Here is a 22,264-nt window from a genome sequence, read left to right as displayed (position 1 = left end):
TGGAGACCGTGCGGCACGCGAGTTGATTAAGGACGACACGTCGTCCGTTTCTCTGCTGATAGCGATTGCTAAAAGTTAGAAAAGAGAAAACAAAAAAAAGAATAAAAAGAATCGGGTGGAATCACCGAAAATCAAACTGCACATGATCAGTCTGTTGCCTTCCTCATTTTGTCTGTTGCACAAGGCTCTGGTGTAGCCTCGTCTCGGGTGACATCATCCCGAAGTTCTTCCCAATTTTTTTTTTATCTGAAGACCCCCCAAAAAAGCCGACCGCTGATCACCATCGTCGGCACGCGCAAGCTCTGTGCGCTTCACCTTCGCTTCATGTTTGATGCCTTCTGTTGCTGCCGTTGTGCAAGAATTCTTCACGAGCGGGCTCGTGCCACCAAGGCTTCTCTGCCGCAAGACCTGGAGTACTGATTCTCTCCGACGCGCCATTGCTCTTGCTATTCCCACTGCTGCGCGGCGGCGGTGCTGGTCCACAATTCAACTTTCCTCGCACCTCGCAATGCCAGCCACCAGTAATAGCACACAGAACCAGGCCGCGAAAGAAAGCGCTGCTGAAACCGGTAGTAAACCGGTGACGGAGACGGAGATGGACTACACGGGGTACAACACTACAGACCTAATCGCGCGCATCACGACTTTAGAGCGACAACTGCGCGAACAGACAACGCTGCTGGCCTCGTTGACGACGCGCACGAACAACAACAACAATGACAAGCCTTCTCCCGCTTCTACTACTGTCGTCCCAGCATCATCATCATTCCCCTCGTCCGCAACCCAGCAACCCGTTCCCGTCGTCGTCCGCCGCAGTAGTAGATCGCGATCACCGCGCCGCACGCGTGCATTCAATCCCTCTCTTTACTCAACCCGGCACATCGCCTTGAAGTTTGCCTACATTGGCAGCCGCTACGGCGGGTACGAGCACGCAAACGGCAATGTGACGCCGCAGCCGACCATTGAAGAGGTTCTATGGAAGGCGCTGAGGAAAGCAAGGCTGATTTCTCCCGAGCTGGCCGAGGGGACGGATCAGAGCTATGACGTGGTCTGGGGAGAGGACCAGAGGAGGTGGAAATACGTAAAAGGTGCGAAAGAGCCGGGAGAAGAGGGCAAAGTCCGATTAGATCTCAACTGGGAAGGATATCAGTATAGTAAATGCGGGAGGACGGATAGAGGCGTGTCTGCGTTTGGCCAGGTCATTGGGATTAGAGTGAGGAGTAATCGACCGCTTCAACCCAATCCAGAGCCTGTGCCAGAAGAGTCTGACGATAAGAACGGCGATGCGGAACAGCAAAATGGCGAGGCGGATACTATGCCATCCATCAATGCCGCCGACCTCACCACGGACTACCACGCAAAACCGTTCGACCCTATCAAGGATGAACTCCCGTACATCTCCCTTCTCAACGCGATCCTCCCACCCGATATCCGCGTTCTTGCCTGGTGCCCCTCTCCACCACCCACATTCGATGCGCGCTTCTCCTGTCGCGAGCGCCGGTATAAATATTTCTTCACCAACCCTGCGTTCTGCCCCACCCCGGGTCCACTCGGTATGCAACGCACTGACGGAATGGGGCCGGCGAGTGTCAGGGAGGGCTGGCTTGACATCGAGAAAATGAGGCAAGCTGCGAGGAAACTCGTTGGGGTACACGACTTCAGAAATTTCTGCAAAATTGATACGAGCAAGCAGATGCCGAATTGCGTGAGGAGGGTAACCTTCGCGGACGTGCTTGACTTCCCCGAAACCGGGAAAGTGTTTGTAGAACATGAAGGTCTTAATCAAACTGGATTCGGTCCTTCTGTACTCCGAAATGGAAGTGGGCCACCCCTGCAAGGAGGCCCAAAAGTATACACTTTCTGCGTCCACGGCACCGCCTTCCTGTGGCATCAGGTGCGGTGCATGGCGGCAATATTGTTCCTTGTCGGACAGGGACTTGAGGAACCAAGCATTATCGATGAATTGCTTGATATTGAGAAGAATCCTGGTCGACCAATGTATGAGATGGCCGATGACGCGCCATTAGTGCTGTGGGACTGCATATATCCCGACAACGACAACGGAAGTGGTGGAATGATGGAAGACTCCTTGAACTGGCTGTATGCCGGCGATGAAGCCACCGTCCCTGCACTCACCACCAACTCCACCAAGAATGACGGGAAATTCGGGATCGGCGCCGTGGTAGACGAACTCTGGACCCAATGGCGCGATGCCAAGATGAAAGAACTCCTTACAGGCAGTTTGCTCGATCTTTCCATCTCTCAGGGGGACGGCACTTCTCTCCAGAGAGGAGCGACAAGAGACGGTTCTCGAAATTTTCGAGTGCGAAGTCAGAAAGTCTTTGATGGGAGTAGCAGGGCAAGAACCAGCGGACGGTATGTCCCTGTGATGAAGAAGCCAAGGATGGATACGTTGGAAGTGTTGAATGCGAAGTGGGCGAAGAGTCGGGAGGCGAGGGATAAAACTAGGGAAGAGTTTGAGGAGACGAATGCTGAAGTAGAGTAGAATCGAGTGTTCGTTTCACCGGATGCCTGAATACAAGCATTTCCGAGATCCTCGCCAGACTTCCTCGAGAATCTCCCGCCGTGGGAGGAGAGTCTGCAGAGTTAAAAAATTGTCAGTATCTGGGATTGCCGGAAGCACAGCAATTTGGTTGGCGTCAAGAAGGGAAAGCCTACAGGGAAGACAACCACCACCTCCGTAGCCCCCTCGACTATCACCGCCAAGTAGAACCGCACTTCAAGCCCTTTGAAGGCTTCATGTATGACAATATCCTGGATCTGCGTGGTCGGGATGAATGTCGTCGTTGCGCCAGTGAAGAAGTAGCGAGAGGACGTGGACGTCTGGATTCCGAGACCTTGGAGGACTAAGAGGGATTCTTCTATACGTTCAGTTAGAGAATCTCAATTCAGCATCACTGGCCCTTCCTGAAGACAGTGATTGCTGCCCGGACCCAGACGATGTCGAGGCAGGGGTTGCTTTTTAATTTGGATGCAGAGCCTCGGGCAGAACCACAAGGGATGAGAGAACCACAGACAAAACGAGACTGCACCCGTACCGACATAGTCCCTCCTCAAGCACGCCCAGACAATCCCCAAGCTCACCGGTGCCAGGACCCACCATTCTGTCCGTTCGGCAATTGCTCTGATGGTCCCGCCGAGCAAACTGAGCTGTAGCCCGAAATCCGCGTACGCGTCAAGTCTTGAGGGCTGGCCGTCTGTCTGGACTTTCGTCAGATTAATGAGGAGCATGCACAAGGTGAGAAGGATTCGTAGCGCGTGCTTGATGAGGGTGAAAATAGGGACATTGGGGAAGTATGAATAGGAAGAGGTTCTTGTTGTCGACCAGGCTTGCGGATACGGTTGTCTGGTGGAAACGGTGAAGCTGACGGTTGTCGGGCTGGGGAAGTGGATGGAAAGATATTGGCTAGGACCGGTGAGCATGGTCCCATGGTTATACCAGAGGCACTGAAGAGGGTATTAGCTGGATAGTCTGTATTTTGGGTAGAGATATGGGATTGAGCGGGAAAGGATGCAAGGCCTGTCCCGCAACAAGACCGTCGAGCTGTCGTGTTCGGAATGGAGAATCATGATGCCGGTTGCCGCTGGGATCCACTTGGTCGACCGTATAAGTGTCATTAACGCTTGGTGATCAGCCGTAAATTTCGTGGCCAAGAACGTCAAAGTCGTTGGTCGCCTCTCCTTTCTGCATTATGGTCAAAGCTACTTTCCAGAGCTGGCTCTTCTAGACACCTGGAGTATGTTTCAAGTAATGACGTGTATGTTGATTGATCGCTGGCTAGCTACATAAGGAGGGGAGTATCTACAGGCAGCTCCAATGCAAAAGCCGTGCGGATCGCGGTTTCCGTGTCAACTACTTATGGTGAAGTCGTGGGCGGGTTGGGCACCAACCGGGCAATATCTGCAATAGTGTCCTTCATCGACGACCAGCCGTCGCGGAATTGCGACTCCGGACCGAAAATCCGTTGGGCCTTGGTGGTGTCGAACGTGGTAAGAGGTGCAAGATTGCCCTCGCCTTGTCTTGTTGGTGCGGGCACCCGACCTCGCAGCTCATGAAACTCCTCCCTTATCTTGTTTGCCAACTCGTTCATGTCCAGAACACCTGGGCCCTTTATCAAGTATCGTTCGTTACCAGGGACGTTGTCGATGTCCGTTGCGGACCGGATATGCAAGGCAGCCACATCTTGGACGTCCCTTGGAAGGTGTTAGTCTCGAGCCTGAAGAGAGAAACGTGCATCGGGTCAGATACTCACATCCAAGGGTTGAATACATAACTCAGCTGGGGGGTGTCAATGAAATAGCTGTACGCATTAGACATGCCACCAAGAGACGCTTTGTTGGGTTTGAAGCCAGGGTTGATGCTCTTGCCGATAACTGACGGTATCAGGAGAACGACCAGGTCAAATTTGGGCTTCTCTTTATTCATCCACGCCCACGCGTGCTTCTCTGCGCTGGTCTTGGAGTAGGAATAGGCTTTAGGTAAGTCCACCAAGCCTTCTTCGTGTGTTATGGAATTCCAATCCTCTTCAGTCGCTACCACGTCTGGAACAGCCCTTCTGGGAGTTTGACTACCGACACGATAGAGCCTGATATGACAACGCGCTTGACTTTCGGCGATTTCTTTGCCGCGTTAAGAATGTTTTCATCAATCAGCCATGTCGTTCGGATCATTGTGTTCTCGAAACCGGAGGTCGTCAGGGGCGTTGCAACGTGAATGATAACATCAGCCCTGGAGGCGCGCTCATCAAAGACACCAGGTACTGTCAAGTCTGGCACTTCGACAAGCTCGAGCGATCCATTGGTGAGGTAAGTGGCATACTTCTCGTCAAAATGCTTCTTAAATTTCGCCAGAGGTCGAATCACGGCAATAACTTTGTGGGCCTGGCTCAGCAGTTGTTCGAGCACCCACACGCCAATGCTCCCGGTGCCGCCCGTCAGAAGAACTGTCTCAATCGCCATTTTCTGTGATGATGATAAGAATTTTGCTGTTCACTGAAACACAAAGGACGAAGTTTAATTTCTCATGGAGTTGTTCCGAACAAGTTCACGAGGGAAGGAGATTTATTTGATTCACTTTCCAGCGGTATGTAGGTTCGAAAGGGGAACGGCAAGCACGCAGCTGACTTCCAGAAAGGCTTAAAGGAGACCCTTTCTCGGATCCATTTCGTCTCTATTACCAATTCTTGATTTCCAAGCATATATCAACTATTTTCTCCGGCCGAGCTTCACTTCGTACACGACACTGGAGCCAGGTGGGCCACACAGAGGTGAATTTCTGCGAGGTTAGTCTTCGTCAGGACAGTCGCTGCACCGGACGAGATGGGACACCTTGCACCAAATACCATGTCGAGAAGTGCTTTTTCAGCCCGTTGTATGACCAGCAGAGGCAACCATTTCTTTACGTGTTGCTCCGATCGATATCATTGCCTCTCCGCGCTCGACGACAAGAACCCTGATTCGTGCAACGAGCGGGAATTCAAGGAAATTCCCTCGGCACCAGACTCTGCCGACGCGAAGATTGCCCTATTTCTGACTAGAAGGCGGTCAATGTCTTTGAACGAGTAGTCTAGGAGCCAGAGGTCTTGCCATATCCGACGAGGCAAAAATAATGACGAACGGCCTTCGCCAAGATATGCTCCTTCCGCATCTGGATATAAAAGTGGAGCAGACTCACAATATTCCGGACAGTTCTCCACATAGATTGTATTACATATATAGCTAGATTACTCACAAACAAAAAGTCCTAATTACCAGACAGGCTTTGTCAGAACAAACCGGCTGTGCGCTTCCATGCTCCACTCAGAAACAGAGATGGCTGAAGACAACTGTCTGCGGTGTTTTCCCAGCCGCAGGGAAGGCAATGCTCACATCAACGGGGTTTCTGCAAGAAAAATTACGGTGCTACTACCATTGCGAATCGCTCATGTCTACTGTCACTTCTGCCAGCAGTCTGAATAGAAGATGGACGGTTTGCTCGCCAGGTCGCCGGGTGGGCCGCCTTCCCTCCCTGTCAACGTGGAAGAACTTCATGATCAAAACAAAGCTGGACGTACACGGCAGTCAGCAGAAGAGATTTCGAAAGCTCAGCAACCTGTGGTACAGATCTTTTTGAATCTGCCTCGATGTTCGTTCGTGCTGCTGACAGGAAGATATCAAGCTCACGGTAGCGTTGCCATAAGCGGGCACGTAAGGATGGAGGTTTGCTGCTTCTATTTAACTCCCGCCTGGAGCGTGAACATTCACTTGTTCACCGTCCACACGGGGTTTCTGAATGTACATGGTGAGAGCGGCCTATGTCAATCATTCTCGTTATCTGTACTCTTGAGTTTCGCATCCTTTCATGACAACAACTTCGCAGGGCTCGGCTCTTCTACCCTAATATCTCGTGCAAGCTAAATGCCGCCGTGAAACCCACCTCGTCTGATCAACAAGGCAGTATCTTCCGGAGAGCTTCCTGTCGCATTGACAACTCTCTTCAACATACTACCCAAGTCATGTTTCGATATTGGGTTTTTCCGTTTAGACCACCCCAGGTCAAGTGGGAGATGTTCGTTCTCTGCTCCAATCACGTGTCAGTTTTGATCTGTGCCGTCAAACCAAACCTTGGACCGTAACTCGGTTCTTACCAAAAAGATACTCCACCCACGCTCTCCGTACTGTCCCCGTCTCTCTGTCGCCAAGAGCGATGATGTAGGCAGCCGTCTCTCCGAAGCTGAACAAGGTACCAGTTGTGGTGAGGTTGAAAGTCGGGTTGGTCGCTTTTGAAGTGTCTACGCGAGCTAGACGGGCTTTGGCCGCGGTTTCGATGTCGATAATTGGGACTGTCCAGTATGATCTCGTTTGGTCGAAGATCGTCTGGTTGAAGGTGTGGTCGTCTCCGAAATAGTAATCCCCACGACTGTAATGTGCCGAGTCAGTGGGTAGATCGCGGGTTGAAGCTTCGACATAGACTCAAGGGCATTGCGGGAGATATTGAATCAGTTGGGTGAAATGTCAGCGCACCTCAAGCTTGCATCATGTTCCAAGATGTTGTGACGGCTGAGGTCGTCGAGCGAGAAATCCGTGGCATTTGGCGCTGGATTGGTAGTGATTGCGTGTTGAAATAGAAAAACACCGAGTTTTCGATCGACATTCAGAGCTGCATTCAAAGCGTTGACTGTGTCGTTTTCAGTGATGTTTTTGCCGCTGTGTGGTAGGAAGCCATGGTTTGCTAAAGTATTGAGCATAGGGCACGGGCCACGAACTGCCATAGTTTAGCATCCTGGCCAACGTGTTGCTCTTTCTGAGCTCAATCATACCATCGCCTGGTCCAGGAGGGTTCCAAGTGAAGAAATGAGATAAGGGAGACGGAGGACGAGCAGATGTTAAGGTGGCTCTCAAGACCGCAGCGCTGACAAGCAAAGAAACCTTCATTTTGACCTACGCTGTAAATTACCAGCCCAGGGGGAGACATAGCACTCTGAGTGCCAGCTTTATACGTTCCGATCGCGCATATCTAGTACCACCGTTCCGTCCACCGTCAAGGGACTTTCAGTCGAGCCGCGTCATTGTTTTAGACCGGTGGACTGCAAAGTGCGGCTCCCGCAAGATGCTGAAGACGGGAGTCGGAGAAAGAAAGCCGGGGGCCTGCCCCCGAAAGGCCGGATAGACGCCGAAATCCAGTCAGTGACCGGCTCGTTTGAAGTTGACAGATTCATGTCCAAAGAGTCTAGACTATGGAGGCATGCTAAGGGATTTGGATATGTTGGTTTGCACGTTGCAACTTGCGACACAACGCAGTGAGTCGCTAGACCTACTGGGTACGGCACAGGGGAAAGCGTACTTGGCGTAATACTCGGTACTTGTACTTGTTACTCATGATGAGAGCGGAAAATGACTAAACGCGCCAAAGACTACTCTCATATACTGGATACTTGTGCTTGTACTTGTAACAAGTACACCAATCAAACCAATGTAAAACCGGGTTTATGCATAATCACCAGCGCCTTGGCATACTTCGTTAAAGAACCCAAACTGCGAAAGCCGCAACATCATCTACAAGGCGAACGTTGACCTGTTTGACCTGTTCAATTCCACCTCAATATGATCGCAAATGCTGTGAACAGTTCTCTGGAGAATAGACAAGATGGTTGGAAGACCCAGATCTTGTACAGCCTGCCGGCAGGCTAAGATGGCGTGCGATGCTCGAGTCAAGGCTCCGAATCCATGCTCGAGATGCAAAAGCAACGACAAGGACTGCTGCTTTGTGAAGAACTTCAAGAGAGTATCTACCAGGCGGTATGGCGAACGCTCCTTCGATCAGATTTACCACGGATGCTCATCGAGACGCCCCAGTATCACCCGAGACATTGTAAACGAGCTTCACATTGTGCGAGCTTCGCAGAATCATGACGAGCAGAGTCCTCCGCAGTCGAACGGTCCATCAACCACTCCGTCAGGAGCTCGCTCCGCGTTCGTCCTGTCGGCTGATATGGAGGTGGAACACTCGGCCAACTTTGTGCTGGGAAGTGTTTCCATTCCTCCCGGGGTCGCCGTTGAATTATTCCAACAGTATGCTATTCGTGTCCGTAAATATCTCACGACTCCCGCCTCTGATCTATTTGCAGCTTTGAGAGATACTATTTACCCCGTGTGGCCTTTATAGCGCCCATACAATCACTCGCTCGGTTTGTCGCGGACTCGCCCTTACTCTTCTGGACGATGGTCTTGATTGCCTCCCAACATCATGATAAGTACAGCCATTTGTATCAAGACTTGTTCTTCCCTCACCAAGTGCTACTGGCGCCTCTTTCCAATACGGCCATCCGATCGTTGGAGAATGTTCATGCCATCTTACTCCTGTGCCTCTGGCCCATTCCGAAACGGCGGATTTTGCACGATCCATCATGGGTCTATATTGGCATGGCAGTCAACAGTTGCATGGCCTTAAATTGCCATAAGCCGCTGGCACAGAGACAGACTGTCCCTAACGGGGCAGACCCGTGTGAAAACGTCGATGCCCAGACCCGGTGCCTGACTTGGCTTGCGTGCTTCAGTGTCGGAACCCAGTACGTTCCTCCTCTTCATCCTTTCGACTCGTGCTGAGATCGTGAACAGGACAGCCATCTTCCTTGGCTTTGCGCCTCCTATCTCATCCTTCCACCAGCTCAAGTATGTAAGGAAGGCCATCGACCAACTCAGTTGCTGGCTGTCGCGCGAAAGTCAAGCTGGCCTTGCCATCTGCGAAATTATGTGCAACTATGCCGTATCTCTTGAGGATGTTGAGGATCCAGCAGCACATCTATCTCTCACAAACATGTTCGACAGCCGTCTCGATAACGTCGAGCAAACATACTTTGCTCAGTGGACCCCCGAACTCGGTATCCACCTACATGTTGCAAAGCTGAATCTCTACGCAATGTCTGCTTTGCTACCTTTACAAGAGAGCTCTCTAGCGAATGCTCAAAACGTTATCAATAGACAGACTCTATTCCTCCGCGGGTTGGAATCAGCAACCACTCTTATAAACTACATGAAGAACATAGCCTTCCAACGAGATCCCGAGGACAAGTCTCCCACGGAGAGGTTCCCATTCCTCCCCAGCCACTTCTTCTCTGGCCTGTTCTTCTCCGCAGTCTTCCTCTTCCGCATCTTCATTTGTCTCAAACCGCTGAGCCCCGCACACGGTGAACGCGCATTCCAAGGCATGATCGACGCGCAGTCGACCTTCCGAGTCCTTCCACACCATCGTGGTCTTGCGAGGGCCGCAAGGCTGATTGGCAAGCTCGTCGAAAAGGCGCAGACCGCAGGCGCTGCTGGTGGTCACTGGCCGCTGGCGGAGCTGACCGTGACGAATCGTCTTGGTGCATCAATCCTGTGGGATACTTTCGCGCGGATGCAAGGCGAGGCAAATCTCGGGCGGAGGAATCCTACAGGGGAAGCTATAGGTGCGCTGAAGATGAGGCTCATCGGGCCAGACCCGCTGCCACCGGCGCCGGAGATGACGGTGCGGCTTCAAAATTTCGCCGGGGAACCGCTGGTTAGAACGGCAGCGGCAGAGGAGCGGGAATTGAGTTCTTGGGCTTCTTGGGGCGTCGATTTGGACGATTTTGGGTTTGATTTTGATCAGCAGATGTTGTGAGAGGTACAACTGGTATCGCATCCATTGCTTGAGTCCGGGAGAGAAAGAATGGTACTGCAGTCAGTTGATGATCTTCAAAACTGGACGACATGCCTCTGTCACCGGGCAGCATGGCTTGCACAAAAGGACTCAGCAGTGAGAGTATACAGTCTAAACACACGAGGCAAGCCGCCATCTTCCGTGGAGTAATGATAAGCAGGCCCTTTTGGTAGTTCTGCCTATATTTCCCTAATCTTTCCCAAAGTTCCGCAGAGTTCGAGCAGACATCTATGTAGCGACCCGCCATACCCGGAAAAGATCGAACAGCTCCTTTTTCCGTTGAGTACCAGTGACAGCGATGCGGTGTGTTACGGAACAGCCGACATGGCCTGTGGTGCTGCTGACAACTATTGAATAGGATATTTCAGCATTGATCACGCAGGTGGTCACTGTGTCGACAAGTCTCTGGATGGGTGGCCTCAAAATCGTGCAACTATTCCCAGATCAAAAGGGGTGGATAAGGCATTCAATCAGTAGATTAACAAGGCCCGATTCTGCCAGCCCTTGCGAAACAGTCCTTTCCTCATGATAACCTGAGCACTTCAGTCTAGAGGAGACCTGTACCGATATGTACCGATCTGAGAACCCTAACACTAGTGTTTAGTTTATCCGCATTTATCCGTTACCCCCGGGGTTTTTCCGGTGGCCTACCTAATGGCGGGCCATCCACTCCGCAAAGTTCTTTGTTGTCCCGCAGGCAGTTCAGTCACATCGACCAAATTTTCCACTCACGCTCTTGCATCTATAAGAGGCTGCCTAGGCTCCGAGTCATGGCCGACGATCAGCGTGAGACTGCATCACCCTCACTTCCGACCACCAATACTGACCGGAAAGAGCGAGAATCGCCCAGGGGCGAAGACCGCAGACGCAGCAGGTCTCCTCGACGCGATAGAGACAGGCGAGAGGATCGACCGCGGCACAAGGACGCAGGGTTCAGATGGAAGGACAAACGGCGAGACGACAACGATTCGAGGCGAGACCACGACTCAGGACTGCAGCGAGGATACAGAGATCACTATCGACCTCGGTCGAGATCCAGAACTCCACCTTCTCGAAGGCGCTCTCCCAGGAGAGATGACAGAGATCGCGACAGGCGACGAGATCGGGAGGAATCAGGATCCCACGAAGAAAAGAAGAAGGATAAGCTCGACAAGAAAGAGAAGAAGCCAGCGCCGGCAGCGCCTGTGCAGCCGATGATTATTGTCTACGTCAACGACCGGCTGGGCACGAAGAAAGCCATTCCGTGCTATCCCACAGATCCAATAAGTAAGTCTAGACCATTTTCTTTGGTTTCTTCACTTGCTAACTAAATACTAGAGGACTTCAAAGTTATAGTTGCCTCGATGATTGGCAGACAGCCTCACGAGATCCTGCTTAAGCGACAGGGCGAGAGACCATTTAAGGATCAACTCACTCTCCAAGACTACGGGGTTAGCAACAACGTCCAGCTGGATCTCGAGGTTGATACAGGTGATTGATGGCAGGCGTCTATTGTCGGCATGGCAAAAGGGCCCGGCGTTGACTGGCGGGGGCGTTTGGAGTCTCCAAAATGCACAGGCGAACTGGACGAGATATATGGGTGGTGCATAGCCATCGGTCTGTGGAGCAGACATGGAAGCCAAATAGGTCCGTCCCGTCAATGTCGTGTTAGTTGGACCCAGGCATTGACTGGTCTTGGGTCTCGAGGGTATGGAATGCGCTGGACGACCTTTCGACCTCGGGAAAATCCACTGACACCACTTTTGGGATCCAAAGCGGAAAGTGGGGCGAGACAAAAAGTTCCGTGGGGAGAGCAAACTTAGCACAACCACCAACTGCGATTTGCTCTCATTCTGATTTTTTTGAACTTTTCCATCTGTAGTTTCACTGCCTTCTTTGTATCATGTCAACCACCGGGTTGACCCCCATGGCTTCACAGCCTACAGCAGACTGCATAGTCTAGCGCCAACTACAAGTATCCCCACCTCTCGAGTGCTGCCTCATCCTACCGACCCTCCCCTCTCATACCATACAAGATCCTCCAGCCCACCTTACACACCAGACAAAACTACCGTCTGCCTCCGTCGATCGAAACAAGATGGTCAGGAATATTGTCGTGTTCGGGGGCTCGTCCCATCCAACCTTGACCGAAACCATCTGCGAGATTCTCGGCATTGCCCCTGGTCAAGCTCTCTTCTCAAAATTCTCAGTCGGAGAGACCAGAGTTGAGATAGGCGAGTCGGTCAGAGGAAAAGATGTCTATATCATACAGTCTGGTGGTGGCAAGGTGAATGACCACTTTGTTGAGCTTCTCATTGCCATTTCAGCGTGCAAGACTGCCTCCGCGAAAAAGGTCACCGCTGTACTTCCACTCTTCCCTTACTCTCGGCAGTCCGACATACCCTACAACAAGAGCGGTGCTCCTCTGGTCAAGGCGTCGAATACGTCTAATAAATTGGTTCCTGATGTGAATGGCTATACCTTCGACAGCATTCCGCCTACTCCACATCCGGACAAGACCGAGAGCCAGGGCCTCACAAATGGACACCCTCTACACAAAGCAACATCAAAGTCACAGCTTGATGAGGCCGAGAACAGCCCTACATACCAGGCCCGCTTCAGCCACTACCGTGACCGTGACGCAAGCTCCCATTCATCAACCAAATCGGAATACTTTCCAGTGCAACGAAAGCGAGGAGACTCCACAGCCTCGGCCACCAACGGCGTTGCAAATCATGATTTCGCTCCACCGCCCAAGATCGATCCTCAAGATAATTTCAAACCGCGTCCAGGCTATCGACAATGGGTCGCCCAAGCAGGCACTCTTGTGGCAGATCTCTTAACCTGCGCCGGTGCAGACCATATCATCACGATGGATCTCCACGATCCCCAATATCAGGGCTTCTTCGACATTCCCGTTGACAATCTCTATGGGCGTCCCATCCTGAAGAAATACATCCAGCAGCACATTCCAGACTACAGGAATGGAGTCGTCGTTAGTCCCGACGCTGGAGGCGCCAAACGAGCAACCGCTATCGCCGACTCTCTGGGAATCGAGTTCGCACTAATCCACAAAGAGCGTAGGCCCACCAAGATTACCGATCGTCAGAATGCGACTATGATGCTTGTCGGCGACGTTACTGCCAAGGTAGCCATTCTCATCGACGATCTAGCCGACACCAGCAACACGATCACCAGAGCCGCGAAACTTCTAAAGAAAGAAGGGGCCAGCAAAGTCTATGCATTGGTGACTCACGGCGTTTTGAGCGGAGACGCAATTGAAAGAATTAATGCCAGTGCTCTGGACAAAGTTATCGTCACCAATACCGTGGACCAGTCTCACCATGTCCGGAAATGCCCCAAGCTGGAGGTGCTCGAGGTTGGTCACGTCTTTGCCGAGGTGAGTCAAGGCCTAGTTTTGATGAAGTAAGCTGAAGTCGAATAATATTAACACGCCAGTTTTACCAATAGGCAATTCGAAGGGTACATTATGGTGAGAGCATCAGTGTGCTATTCCAGTATGACTAGTGATCATGCTTGGAATCGCTTGCAAAGCTAGTTGTCACGCCCTTAAACGCTTGGTGGTAGCAGAGCTACTGTTTGATGATCAGTCGGTCCTGATGGTCCGCCGGACTGTCGTTGATATTCCCATGCAATGCCACTCCATATGCCTGTTTGAACATTTCGAGACCAAATTTTGCAATCGCCGTACGAAAAATCAAACCCACGAAAAAAAAAAAAAAAAAAAAAAACACCAAAACAACATTTGAAAATACACAACCGAAGTGCCTTGAACCAAGTGCTGGAGAGGTCTTCACCAGGCGGGTGGCGTATTTCATGGATGGGGATTCTGCATTCTTCAGAGCACAGAGTGGCATCAGCTAGGAAAGTGTGGATATCTCAGTGGCCTTTATGGGCCAACTGCTTACTCAAAAACCTAAGTGTGCGCAAAATGCTGCCTAATATTCGACAACAGGGAGGGACGGACTCCATCTTCGAGAGATTTGCACTTCAAGAGACGTTTCTTAGAGAAGCGCCCAGGTTGCCGGACACAGACCCTGCTGAATCAAGCTCGAATCGGTGTGATTTCTCGCGAAGACTCTGTTGCGCTATAAGATTGATTTGGTAGGATTAATTAAAGCCATCAGCGAACGACCGTGCCTGTGGGTATCTTTTTCTCCATTGCCCGCCTGCTATCCTTCCCAATGCAACTCCTCCCAAAACTCCGTCACAGAATGCACCTTTGCGCCGGGAACATGGTTTGGCACCTCACTGCTGAGCATGGGAATCGGGGTTCCTTCCGTCTTGCCCTGGATTGTGACAAAGGCGTATCGAAACATGCATCTCCTGCCCGGGAGGAACTTGATGTCCAGTAACTTGAACTCCACGCCGTTTCCGCCGCTGCCTCCGCCGGCCGCTGGGGGACTGTTGTTTGTCTCTTGGCTTTCCCCCAGGCTCATTGTCGTCTGCGTCACAGGGTCATCCACGTCACCATCGACGGGATGTTGGTGCCCGCCGCCCATCTGTCTCGCCATATCCCTCAACTCGATGACCCGGTCGACCAGACTCGCGGCGAGGCGGGAATCCCAAAGCCCCTCGCGCCGGTTGCACATACGGAGGAGCGCGAGGGCTTTGTCGCGCAAGGCGATGTCGAAGGTTCGGGAGGCGATGAGGAAGAGGGTGGGCACTATCCCGAGTGCGAGGGAGAACGTCGGCCGCACGGTGCGGGACTGCCCCACGTGTGATGGTTGTGAGAACGATTGTGGGGTCAGGTTTGAGGTCGAGGTCGAGGTTGAGGTTGTCGGGTCGGAGGGTCGTCCTGTCGACGAATACCAGCTATCCACGGGATTGACGAAAGTGGAGGTACATTGGATAAACTCCTCCACGGCGTCTAGAGCCGTCCAGAATTGTGGACCAAAATCATTGAACGCTGCTTCGTCGTTGCGTTCGATTCGTACGAGGAAGGCTATCATGAGAGCTTGGTAGGCTCTGAGAATAAGGAAAGCAGGACTCCGTGGTTGTCTGAAATGCTCTCCTGACGGGGATGAAGCGGTTGAGCTGGAGGACTCGGGTGTCTCTCTCGAGTATTCGTTGGCGTCAACTGAAGAGAACGCGTCAAATGCAGCCTGCCATTTCCCAAATTGGATCTTGATGGCGTGGAATTCTGTCAGGAGGCAAAGAGCAACGTCGTCTGAGAGGGGTCCTTGATTGACCAGCGTCTCTGCTCGGTACGCGTATTCGACTAGGTCTGCAAGGAGAAATTCCATGTGCAGCAGGGCGTGCTCGTGCGAGGTGAATTGATCCGGCATGGGTATTGCGGTCTTCGTACGGTACAACTCCGGTCTAGGAGTCGGGAAATTGGGATCCCCGATCTCCATTATCTGTCTCCCCATGGCGATGAAAACCCGCGTGAGGGTTTCACGAGGAATCCCTGTCTGCTTCGTAGTGGCGCTAGGACTTCGTTGCTCTTCAGCAAGGATTCTGATTCCGGAGACGGCATGGTTGCACGCCTCGTGATACTGTCCTTGAATACTCTCCAAGGCAGAGAACAGAGCACACGTGACCAGGGCGTAATCGAAGCGCCGGTCCAGCTGGGACTGCTTGAGTTTCACAACCTCTCGCATAGCTTTGCCGTAATGATTCAAGGCAAAATCGACGCCTCCTGTGGGCGAGAAATGATCGACGCCGGCAAAGTGTTCATGCATGCTGCTCAAGGCAATGAGAGCATGTCTGACAGAGGTCTCCTGCCTTGCGAGTGGCAGAATAGTCGCTAACCAGAAGTCTGGCTGGAAAGCGCCGGCAAGCTCCAGGGCTGTGCGATCCTGGAAGTAGCTCAATGCCCGCCGCTCCGACCAATCGAGATCTGGATGCTCAGACAACAGGGGGATTGGATTGTGGGGAGAGTAGACGACAAATCTGACGGGTTCGTTCGCTCGACCGGACCCCGGATCGTTGGCGTATCCTTCACATGGCTTACCAGCCTTGATGCAGCGATTGCAGCTGGGTCGTGCCTCGTCGCATTTGACTCGTCGCCGTCTGATGTGGTCCACGTTAGGAGGGTGTGATGGCGCAACAGATAACCATCTGGCAAGTCCAGGCTTGACTTACTTGCAGGTGAAGCATCCCGTTCGGACTTTGTTCTTACCAATTCTGATCATATTCTGCAACTTTCGACCTGTTCCTCATGGCTCAGAAAAACATCCAGGAGTTGAGTTTTGGGAGATGTTATATTCAGTTTCCAATCAGCCCTGTGTCAGAAGCCAACTCGACCCCAAGCTGAACCAAGAAGCACAGCCAAAAGAACTCGCCAGCTCGCCAGCACTTTTTGGCTACTGCCTGGAGACTAGGGAGTCCGACCTTTTGGTCTCGGCTGCTAATGATCTCCTATGCATTGGGGACAGGCAACAAGCTGGGACTTCATTTACGGCCCTGCTGTGTCTACTCGCGCCACATACGGCTAGGGCACCAATGCTGAGTTAAGGACCACCCCTCTTTGCGTAAACATGAAAGAGGACGGAGGACTCTGGCCAGGAACAACATTGAAGCCCCTTAGCTGCGCACCTAGTTGGGCCGGTGTCCCCAAACAAGGCCACCTGCGCTAACTAAAAATGGTTAGACAATACGAGGAAGGCCCTGGCCAATCACGGCTTGTAGATTCTAGCCTTGCGCACTAGTGCGGTTCTCAATGCTCTAAAGCCCCTTCGCCAATTCATGCTGCCGACATCTAAGCCCCGTTTGGCCCCTCGCCAGTCGTATGCAGGCTTCATCCACATAACCACCGCCTCTGTCACCAGTGCTCCCAGAGCTGGTCGGCGGCTGGTGGGGAGCTCGTATGAGCTAAACTCACTCACGTCTCGTATGTGAAAAATACGCCAGTCTCTGAAACCGTACCCTGGGGCACACAGCCTTGTTTGTTATCGTTTGCAGTCAAGTACCAATGTCAATTTCCAGGCAGCTATTTTCAGCATTCCCCCACCCAAAGGTTTGTGGTCTATATCAACCATGGACCGCCTCATTGAAGTCTTCATATTCAATTTCCAATCCTGCTATACACTTCCAACTTCACCTTCCTCTACAGTCCTCAGATATCCACTCTTTCCAAGACCACAAGAACTGCCATTCCATATCCTGTTTAAGCACCACCAGTTCCCTGGAAGAAGCCCTCCCAACCCGGAAAAGCAACCACAATAATGCCCAACATCGTGTGCCACGCCGGCTCTGGGCCCGACGACATCTGGTCCTACTGCCCGTCCTTCGGCGCCGCAATTCTATTTACAGCCCTCTTCGGCCTCACGACCTTTGTGCACATAGTCCAGGCGATCGTCTACCGCAAACCCTTCGCCATAGTTCTCATCATGGGCGCCCTGTGGGAAACGGGCGGCTATGTCGCCCGGATATTCTCCATCGAGAACCAACTGTCGAGCGGGATCTACACGGTGCAGCTCCTGCTGATCTTGCTCGCGCCGCTCTGGATCAATGCGTACATCTACATGCTCCTGGGCAGGATGATCCACTTCTTCCTGCCCAAAGGTGAAGACCGTGTGTTCAAGATCCGTGCGCGGGCCATCACACGAATGTTCGTCGCTTTCGACATCACGGCCTTCCTGATCCAAGCCGTCGGCGGCACGATGACCGGACCCGGTGTGAGCCCCTCTGTCCAGAAGACCGGGTTGAATATCTACACGGGCGGCGTCGGCGTGCAGCTGTTCTTCCTCGTCGTCTTCATCTCGTTGGCCGTTGGCTTTCAACGCAAAGTCAAGCAGCTGAAGCAGAGAACCTCGACCAAGTCAGGCTACTACGACGCCGACACTGAAGCGCAATACCAACCCGTCCTGGCCCCGTCGTCGTCGCCAGATCCAACCCGATCCGCCTCCTTCCGGCTCAACTACTCCCACTCCCCAATATCGGACGTTGCTACTACCATGCCGGACCTCGCCCTCGCCACGCCGCTCCTCCGCCTCCTCTACATCACGCTCGCGCTCATCATAATCCGCAACATCTACAGGCTCGTCGAGTTCGGCACGGGCGCCAACTCTCCCACAGTGACGCACGAGTGGTTCACGTACGTCTTCGACGCCGTGCCCATGTTCTTCGCCCTGCTAGTCCTGAACGTCTTCTACCCCGGCAGGTTCTTGCAGGGCGGGCGCAGCGACTTCTCCCAGGAGGACAAGGAGAAGAAACAGGAGAAGAAGGCGAGGAAGGCACAGAAGAAGGAGGATAAGAGGGAGAAGAAGGAGATGAAGAGGGCAGCCAAGATGAAGGCGGGGAAGGACGCGATGAACGGGCCTGCGTACGAGGCTTTAAAGTAGAGATGGAAAAGAAAGGAAAAGAAGAAAGTGAAAGGGAAAATAAGAGGGCTGCCAAATTTTCAGTCTTATTGATATCTCTTTGTTAACGCCTTGTTGATACGAGATCAAAGCGGTATTGGGCTTAAAATGAGCGACTTCATGTATTCGTTGCAGGCGACAAATATATCTCGATAATCATTGAATCAATGTCACAAAACTGGCATCCCTTGTACATCAAGCGATCTTGGTCCTTGACTGCGCCCCAGCCGAGACGTGTCAAGAACAGAAGACCACGTTTAGTTTGCTCTTAAAACACAAACGCCACAGCCTTCTTCAGTTAGTACAGTCGAGCCATCACTTAGCACTTGGACCATCCCATTGAGATATGTACCAATGCCTTTTCTCATAGTCGCCAGCATAGCCCGGTATAGATTGCGACATAGCAGTATCCCATGCTCTGAATGCATCTGAATAGCTGGAAAGCAACGTCTTCTCTGGGCGCGCCGGCTTGTTCACTCGGCAGTGGAGGATCCCGGGGTACCCAGCCGGCCGGTCGATACGTTTCCTCAAGCCAGCTATAAGTCCTCCTTCCACTTGGGATTGCTTTTCCTTCATTCTACCGACGTTCGTGCGTGCTTGTCGTTGATGCATAGCGGCTCTTTCGGTGGCCCAGTGGTAGAGGTAGGCTTCTATGTCGGAAGCACCATGACCATAGAGCTGGGATGTCTTGAACCTCGGTTCCGTGGACACGTCATTGGGGAACGCTCTTGTATATTTGACAACCTCCATATTCTGACTTGAACCCGCCGCATGCGAACAGAGAGCTGCGATTTGTTTATCGTACCGAACGTCTGTGTGGAGATAGCCGTGACGGACTGAATGAAATAAAGCTCTAGGGTCACAGAGGTCTTGTCGAATGGCATGCCGTAACCGCTTTGGTATGATGCAATGGTCAATCCGTGGTTTCGGCGTTGAGGATAATGGTCTACAACTCTCGTCGTCTTTGGCAAGGGGTGCCGACTCTGCTGACTCTTCTGCTTGACAAATTCCTTCGAAGAAACCAGAATCTATCCTCTTGAGGGGAGGTTCCCCTGAGTCAGACTTGGTGCAACCGTGCAAAGGGTCGCTCTTGTCCAGGAAGGTCAGGGATGACGAAGTCGGTTCAGGCACAAAGTCTTGAGTCTTTCGAAAGCATATTGTTGTGACGCAGGACTCCGACATTTTGATCCCGATGGCTTCGTTAGTGCGAAGGTATTGATCGAACAAACGAGTGAGAGGTCGAACTTGGGAGACAAGTTGTGTGATACGTGAGGGTATCAATGACTGCAATATCAGGCAGATGAATCAACGATATTGTCGATGTAGATGATCGTCTCGACAATGTTTGTCGAAAAGTTATTTCAGAGGATAGATGAACAGCTCAATTGATGTTGAGTTGTTGATGATTTCTCCTCAGGCAGCCACAACCCGATCAGTCGGTGCGGAAGGTGGTCAGGAGCTCTCGACGCAGACGTGTCTGGCCCCTGCAAGTCGCTGCATCGATAAATCTCCCAAACAAGCAGAAGGAAGTCGTCTTGAAAAGTTGTTGGGAAAAGTTGTTCATTAGGTCTGGAGCTATCAAGCTGGTAGGCCGCGAAGGCAGACCCCCCTTCTACCGAACGCCGTGCTGTTCACGTGACAATGACCCTAACCATGTTAGAACACACTGATGTAATTTCCTATTCTCTCCTTTTGATTTTGAGCAATGCATTCGGCAATCCAGGTGATGTTTCTGATTTCCTAAGAAAGGGTGAGCAGTCTTGTCTCTCAAGCGGGGATTCCAACCAACCTGCTCTCGTAGCTTCACCCATGCATATATAACTGCGTGGGTAAACTGTCGAGTGAAAACCATCTTGGAGAGCTCCATCTCCTTCTGATAGAACATGTCCTCCAGAGACTTGGAGTCACCACCCGTTCCTCCAACTATGTTGCTAGCGCCCACACCGCTTTGGTTGAATCCGACCTCGTCGAAGAATCGCTTGTAGTCACCCACACCGCTGACTGCAAGTCCAACACCTTCCAGGTCGTCCGCTCTAGAGAGCATGAGCATTCCCTCTGGATGTAGCTTCCCAAATTCAGGATAGAGCTTCTGCCTCTGTTCCTTGGTGAGCTCTGTCCCAAAGGAGTTGATGGTAATGTTGATAGCTCGTCGATCGGCTTCAAATGCGAGGATTTCTGACATGATTTCTCCAGTCGGAGTCATGGCCATATCGGGATCTGTGTTCACGAAATTGTAGAAGTCCTCCAAATAGTTCTTGTACAAGGTGTTTCGGACAATCTCGATATTGAGCTCATCCAGATCCTGGTGACTCAAGCTTCCTTTGAAATATGGAGCGAGGGGTGTTTCGATGAGGACTGAGTTATACAGCTCCTCGATATTTGTGGCCACACAAAGAACCGGCATTGTCTCAAACCAGCCCAGTGGATGACATCTCTCCAACAATTCCTTGGTGTCTCTTTCGTGTAGTGTCCCAGTAATGAGGAGGGCCACATTGTCAATCATGTATGAGTAAGTAAGGTATTCCATGAATTTGGCCAACGATCCCGTCGCCTGCCCTTGGAGGTATCTGAAGTCAGAGACGAGTTTCTCTGTAGTCTTACTCGCCAGAGCTGATGTGGAGGGATTTGGAGGAAGATTTGAGAGCGCCTCGCCGTAAGCTGGACCGAGCTGCGTCTTGACGTCTTCGATGGTTTCGCATTGCGTGAGCTAGGTTCTGTTAATGTGGCGGTCTGAACTGTTCCGTGAGGATACATACATTGCCATAGTTCGTGCTCGTCAGGAGCGCATTGCGGTAGCCACGAACTATACCCTCCAGGTAGCCCCCGTTAACGTTGAACAACAGACCTGGATCGGATTTTAGTTATGGAATGCTGTAGAGCCAAGAAAAACCCACCTTCCATCTTCTGAAACTCGAGATTTCAACACGCTTAAAGAGGGAGAGATAATATGAGGCTGCTGCGAAACCAAGGAACTTCTGAGTAGTGGCAGCTTGCAAGTTGTGGCAGCAAGGACGACGTCGATAGACAGGCAGGCGAATAGATCTACCGGGCTTGGAGGTTGGAACTAGGAACTGTGCAGTTGCTGCTTTAGTGTCTTGGCAAACACCACCTTCAAAACTAGCCGCTGCTTTTACGCCAGAAGCTCCGTGCAACGCTAGTCTTTCAATCTATTCTGGGTACTTAATTCTCCCTGTGGTGATTCTGAAGACTCGATTATCACTGGCGTCAACACATTATGTAGACTCCATGAAGCTACTCCATCAAAGAATCATTCGTCAGCGCTGCCGTAGAAGCCAGTCGCTATCGGAGATGAAGGACTTCTACCATCCAGGTGGTAAGGGAATCGCATCGTTTCTGGCCTCTCTGGTTCAACGAGCCTGGCTGGCCTCTATCAATTCGACGATATATCCACAGTCCACTACTATTTTCGCACGACTCAATATTCTGTGACACGATTGTTCGCATGGCCTCGGGAATTAATTGCTGACTTCCCAGTGGGCCTATACCTGACTATTTTCAGGCCATACTTCTGATCTTTAGACACGGTACGCGATACTTTCGTTGATTAAATGCTTTCTTGGATGTCTCTGGAATCGTTGTGGATGGGCTTTTGTTTTCAACAGTGTTTATACTCTGGCAGTGATAGGTAATATGCATAACTCAGCCACCTAGACTGCCTATCCTGTGCAGGCCTGATAGGCACGGCGGAGACTTATTACCCGACGCGCTCTCCGCTACCGCGGTACCATCAAAAGCTGGCGAGTATACCTCGATTTTC

The 22,264-nt window shown here is 51.8% G+C and overlaps 11 protein-coding genes across 11 annotated transcripts; 5 read left to right on the top strand and 6 right to left on the bottom strand.

Moving 5' to 3' along the window:
- Positions 1 to 508: 508 nt before the first annotated feature.
- A1O5_02104 (uncharacterized protein) lies at positions 509 to 2,506 on the top strand (the record flags this gene model as incomplete). Its single annotated transcript, XM_007742720.1, has 1 exon — positions 509 to 2,506. One exon carries the CDS (start codon positions 509 to 511, stop codon positions 2,504 to 2,506), a length of 1,998 nt encoding a protein of 665 aa, XP_007740910.1.
- A 15-nt stretch (positions 2,507 to 2,521) lies between these two features.
- Positions 2,522 to 3,444, bottom strand: A1O5_02103 (uncharacterized protein; the record flags this gene model as incomplete). Its single annotated transcript, XM_007742719.1, has 3 exons — positions 2,522 to 2,599; positions 2,680 to 2,882; positions 3,060 to 3,444. 3 exons carry the CDS (start codon positions 3,442 to 3,444, stop codon positions 2,522 to 2,524), a joined length of 666 nt encoding a protein of 221 aa, XP_007740909.1.
- Positions 3,445 to 3,878: 434 nt separating this feature from the next.
- On the bottom strand, positions 3,879 to 4,980 carry A1O5_02102 (uncharacterized protein; the record flags this gene model as incomplete). The annotated part of the gene is made up of 3 exons (XM_007742718.1): positions 3,879 to 4,215; positions 4,275 to 4,472; positions 4,559 to 4,980. The coding sequence occupies 3 exons, from the start codon at positions 4,978 to 4,980 to the stop codon at positions 3,879 to 3,881; spliced, it is 957 nt and encodes a 318-aa protein (XP_007740908.1).
- A 1,632-nt stretch (positions 4,981 to 6,612) lies between these two features.
- Positions 6,613 to 7,271, bottom strand: A1O5_02101 (uncharacterized protein; the record flags this gene model as incomplete). The annotated part of the gene is made up of 2 exons (XM_007742717.1): positions 6,613 to 6,919; positions 7,024 to 7,271. The coding sequence occupies 2 exons, from the start codon at positions 7,269 to 7,271 to the stop codon at positions 6,613 to 6,615; spliced, it is 555 nt and encodes a 184-aa protein (XP_007740907.1).
- A 920-nt stretch (positions 7,272 to 8,191) lies between these two features.
- Positions 8,192 to 10,141, top strand: A1O5_02100 (uncharacterized protein; the record flags this gene model as incomplete). The annotated part of the gene is made up of 3 exons (XM_007742716.1): positions 8,192 to 8,571; positions 8,628 to 9,068; positions 9,118 to 10,141. 3 exons carry the CDS (start codon positions 8,192 to 8,194, stop codon positions 10,139 to 10,141), a joined length of 1,845 nt encoding a protein of 614 aa, XP_007740906.1.
- Positions 10,142 to 10,950: 809 nt separating this feature from the next.
- A1O5_02099 (uncharacterized protein) lies at positions 10,951 to 11,658 on the top strand (the record flags this gene model as incomplete). Its single annotated transcript, XM_007742715.1, has 2 exons — positions 10,951 to 11,446; positions 11,498 to 11,658. The coding sequence occupies 2 exons, from the start codon at positions 10,951 to 10,953 to the stop codon at positions 11,656 to 11,658; spliced, it is 657 nt and encodes a 218-aa protein (XP_007740905.1).
- Positions 11,659 to 12,257: 599 nt separating this feature from the next.
- On the top strand, positions 12,258 to 13,687 carry A1O5_02098 (ribose-phosphate pyrophosphokinase; the record flags this gene model as incomplete). The annotated part of the gene is made up of 2 exons (XM_007742714.1): positions 12,258 to 13,559; positions 13,631 to 13,687. 2 exons carry the CDS (start codon positions 12,258 to 12,260, stop codon positions 13,685 to 13,687), a joined length of 1,359 nt encoding a protein of 452 aa, XP_007740904.1.
- Positions 13,688 to 14,352: 665 nt separating this feature from the next.
- On the bottom strand, positions 14,353 to 16,317 carry A1O5_02097 (uncharacterized protein; the record flags this gene model as incomplete). The annotated part of the gene is made up of 2 exons (XM_007742713.1): positions 14,353 to 16,195; positions 16,268 to 16,317. 2 exons carry the CDS (start codon positions 16,315 to 16,317, stop codon positions 14,353 to 14,355), a joined length of 1,893 nt encoding a protein of 630 aa, XP_007740903.1.
- Positions 16,318 to 17,349: 1,032 nt separating this feature from the next.
- On the top strand, positions 17,350 to 18,468 carry A1O5_02096 (uncharacterized protein; the record flags this gene model as incomplete). Its single annotated transcript, XM_007742712.1, has 1 exon — positions 17,350 to 18,468. The coding sequence occupies one exon, from the start codon at positions 17,350 to 17,352 to the stop codon at positions 18,466 to 18,468; it is 1,119 nt and encodes a 372-aa protein (XP_007740902.1).
- Positions 18,469 to 18,801: 333 nt separating this feature from the next.
- A1O5_02095 (uncharacterized protein) lies at positions 18,802 to 19,668 on the bottom strand (the record flags this gene model as incomplete). The annotated part of the gene is made up of 1 exon (XM_007742711.1): positions 18,802 to 19,668. The coding sequence occupies one exon, from the start codon at positions 19,666 to 19,668 to the stop codon at positions 18,802 to 18,804; it is 867 nt and encodes a 288-aa protein (XP_007740901.1).
- A 474-nt stretch (positions 19,669 to 20,142) lies between these two features.
- A1O5_02094 (V-type proton ATPase subunit D) lies at positions 20,143 to 21,387 on the bottom strand (the record flags this gene model as incomplete). The annotated part of the gene is made up of 4 exons (XM_007742710.1): positions 20,143 to 20,226; positions 20,276 to 21,193; positions 21,243 to 21,331; positions 21,381 to 21,387. The coding sequence occupies 4 exons, from the start codon at positions 21,385 to 21,387 to the stop codon at positions 20,143 to 20,145; spliced, it is 1,098 nt and encodes a 365-aa protein (XP_007740900.1).
- Between the last annotated feature and the right edge of the window lie 877 nt (positions 21,388 to 22,264).

This window comes from Cladophialophora psammophila, assembly GCF_000585535.1.
Source record: "Cladophialophora psammophila CBS 110553 chromosome Unknown aczJe-supercont1.2, whole genome shotgun sequence".
NCBI lineage: Eukaryota > Fungi > Ascomycota > Eurotiomycetes > Chaetothyriales > Herpotrichiellaceae > Cladophialophora > Cladophialophora psammophila.
The sequence above is the reverse complement of the archived record's forward strand: the minus strand, read 5'-3'. Positions and strand labels throughout refer to the sequence as shown.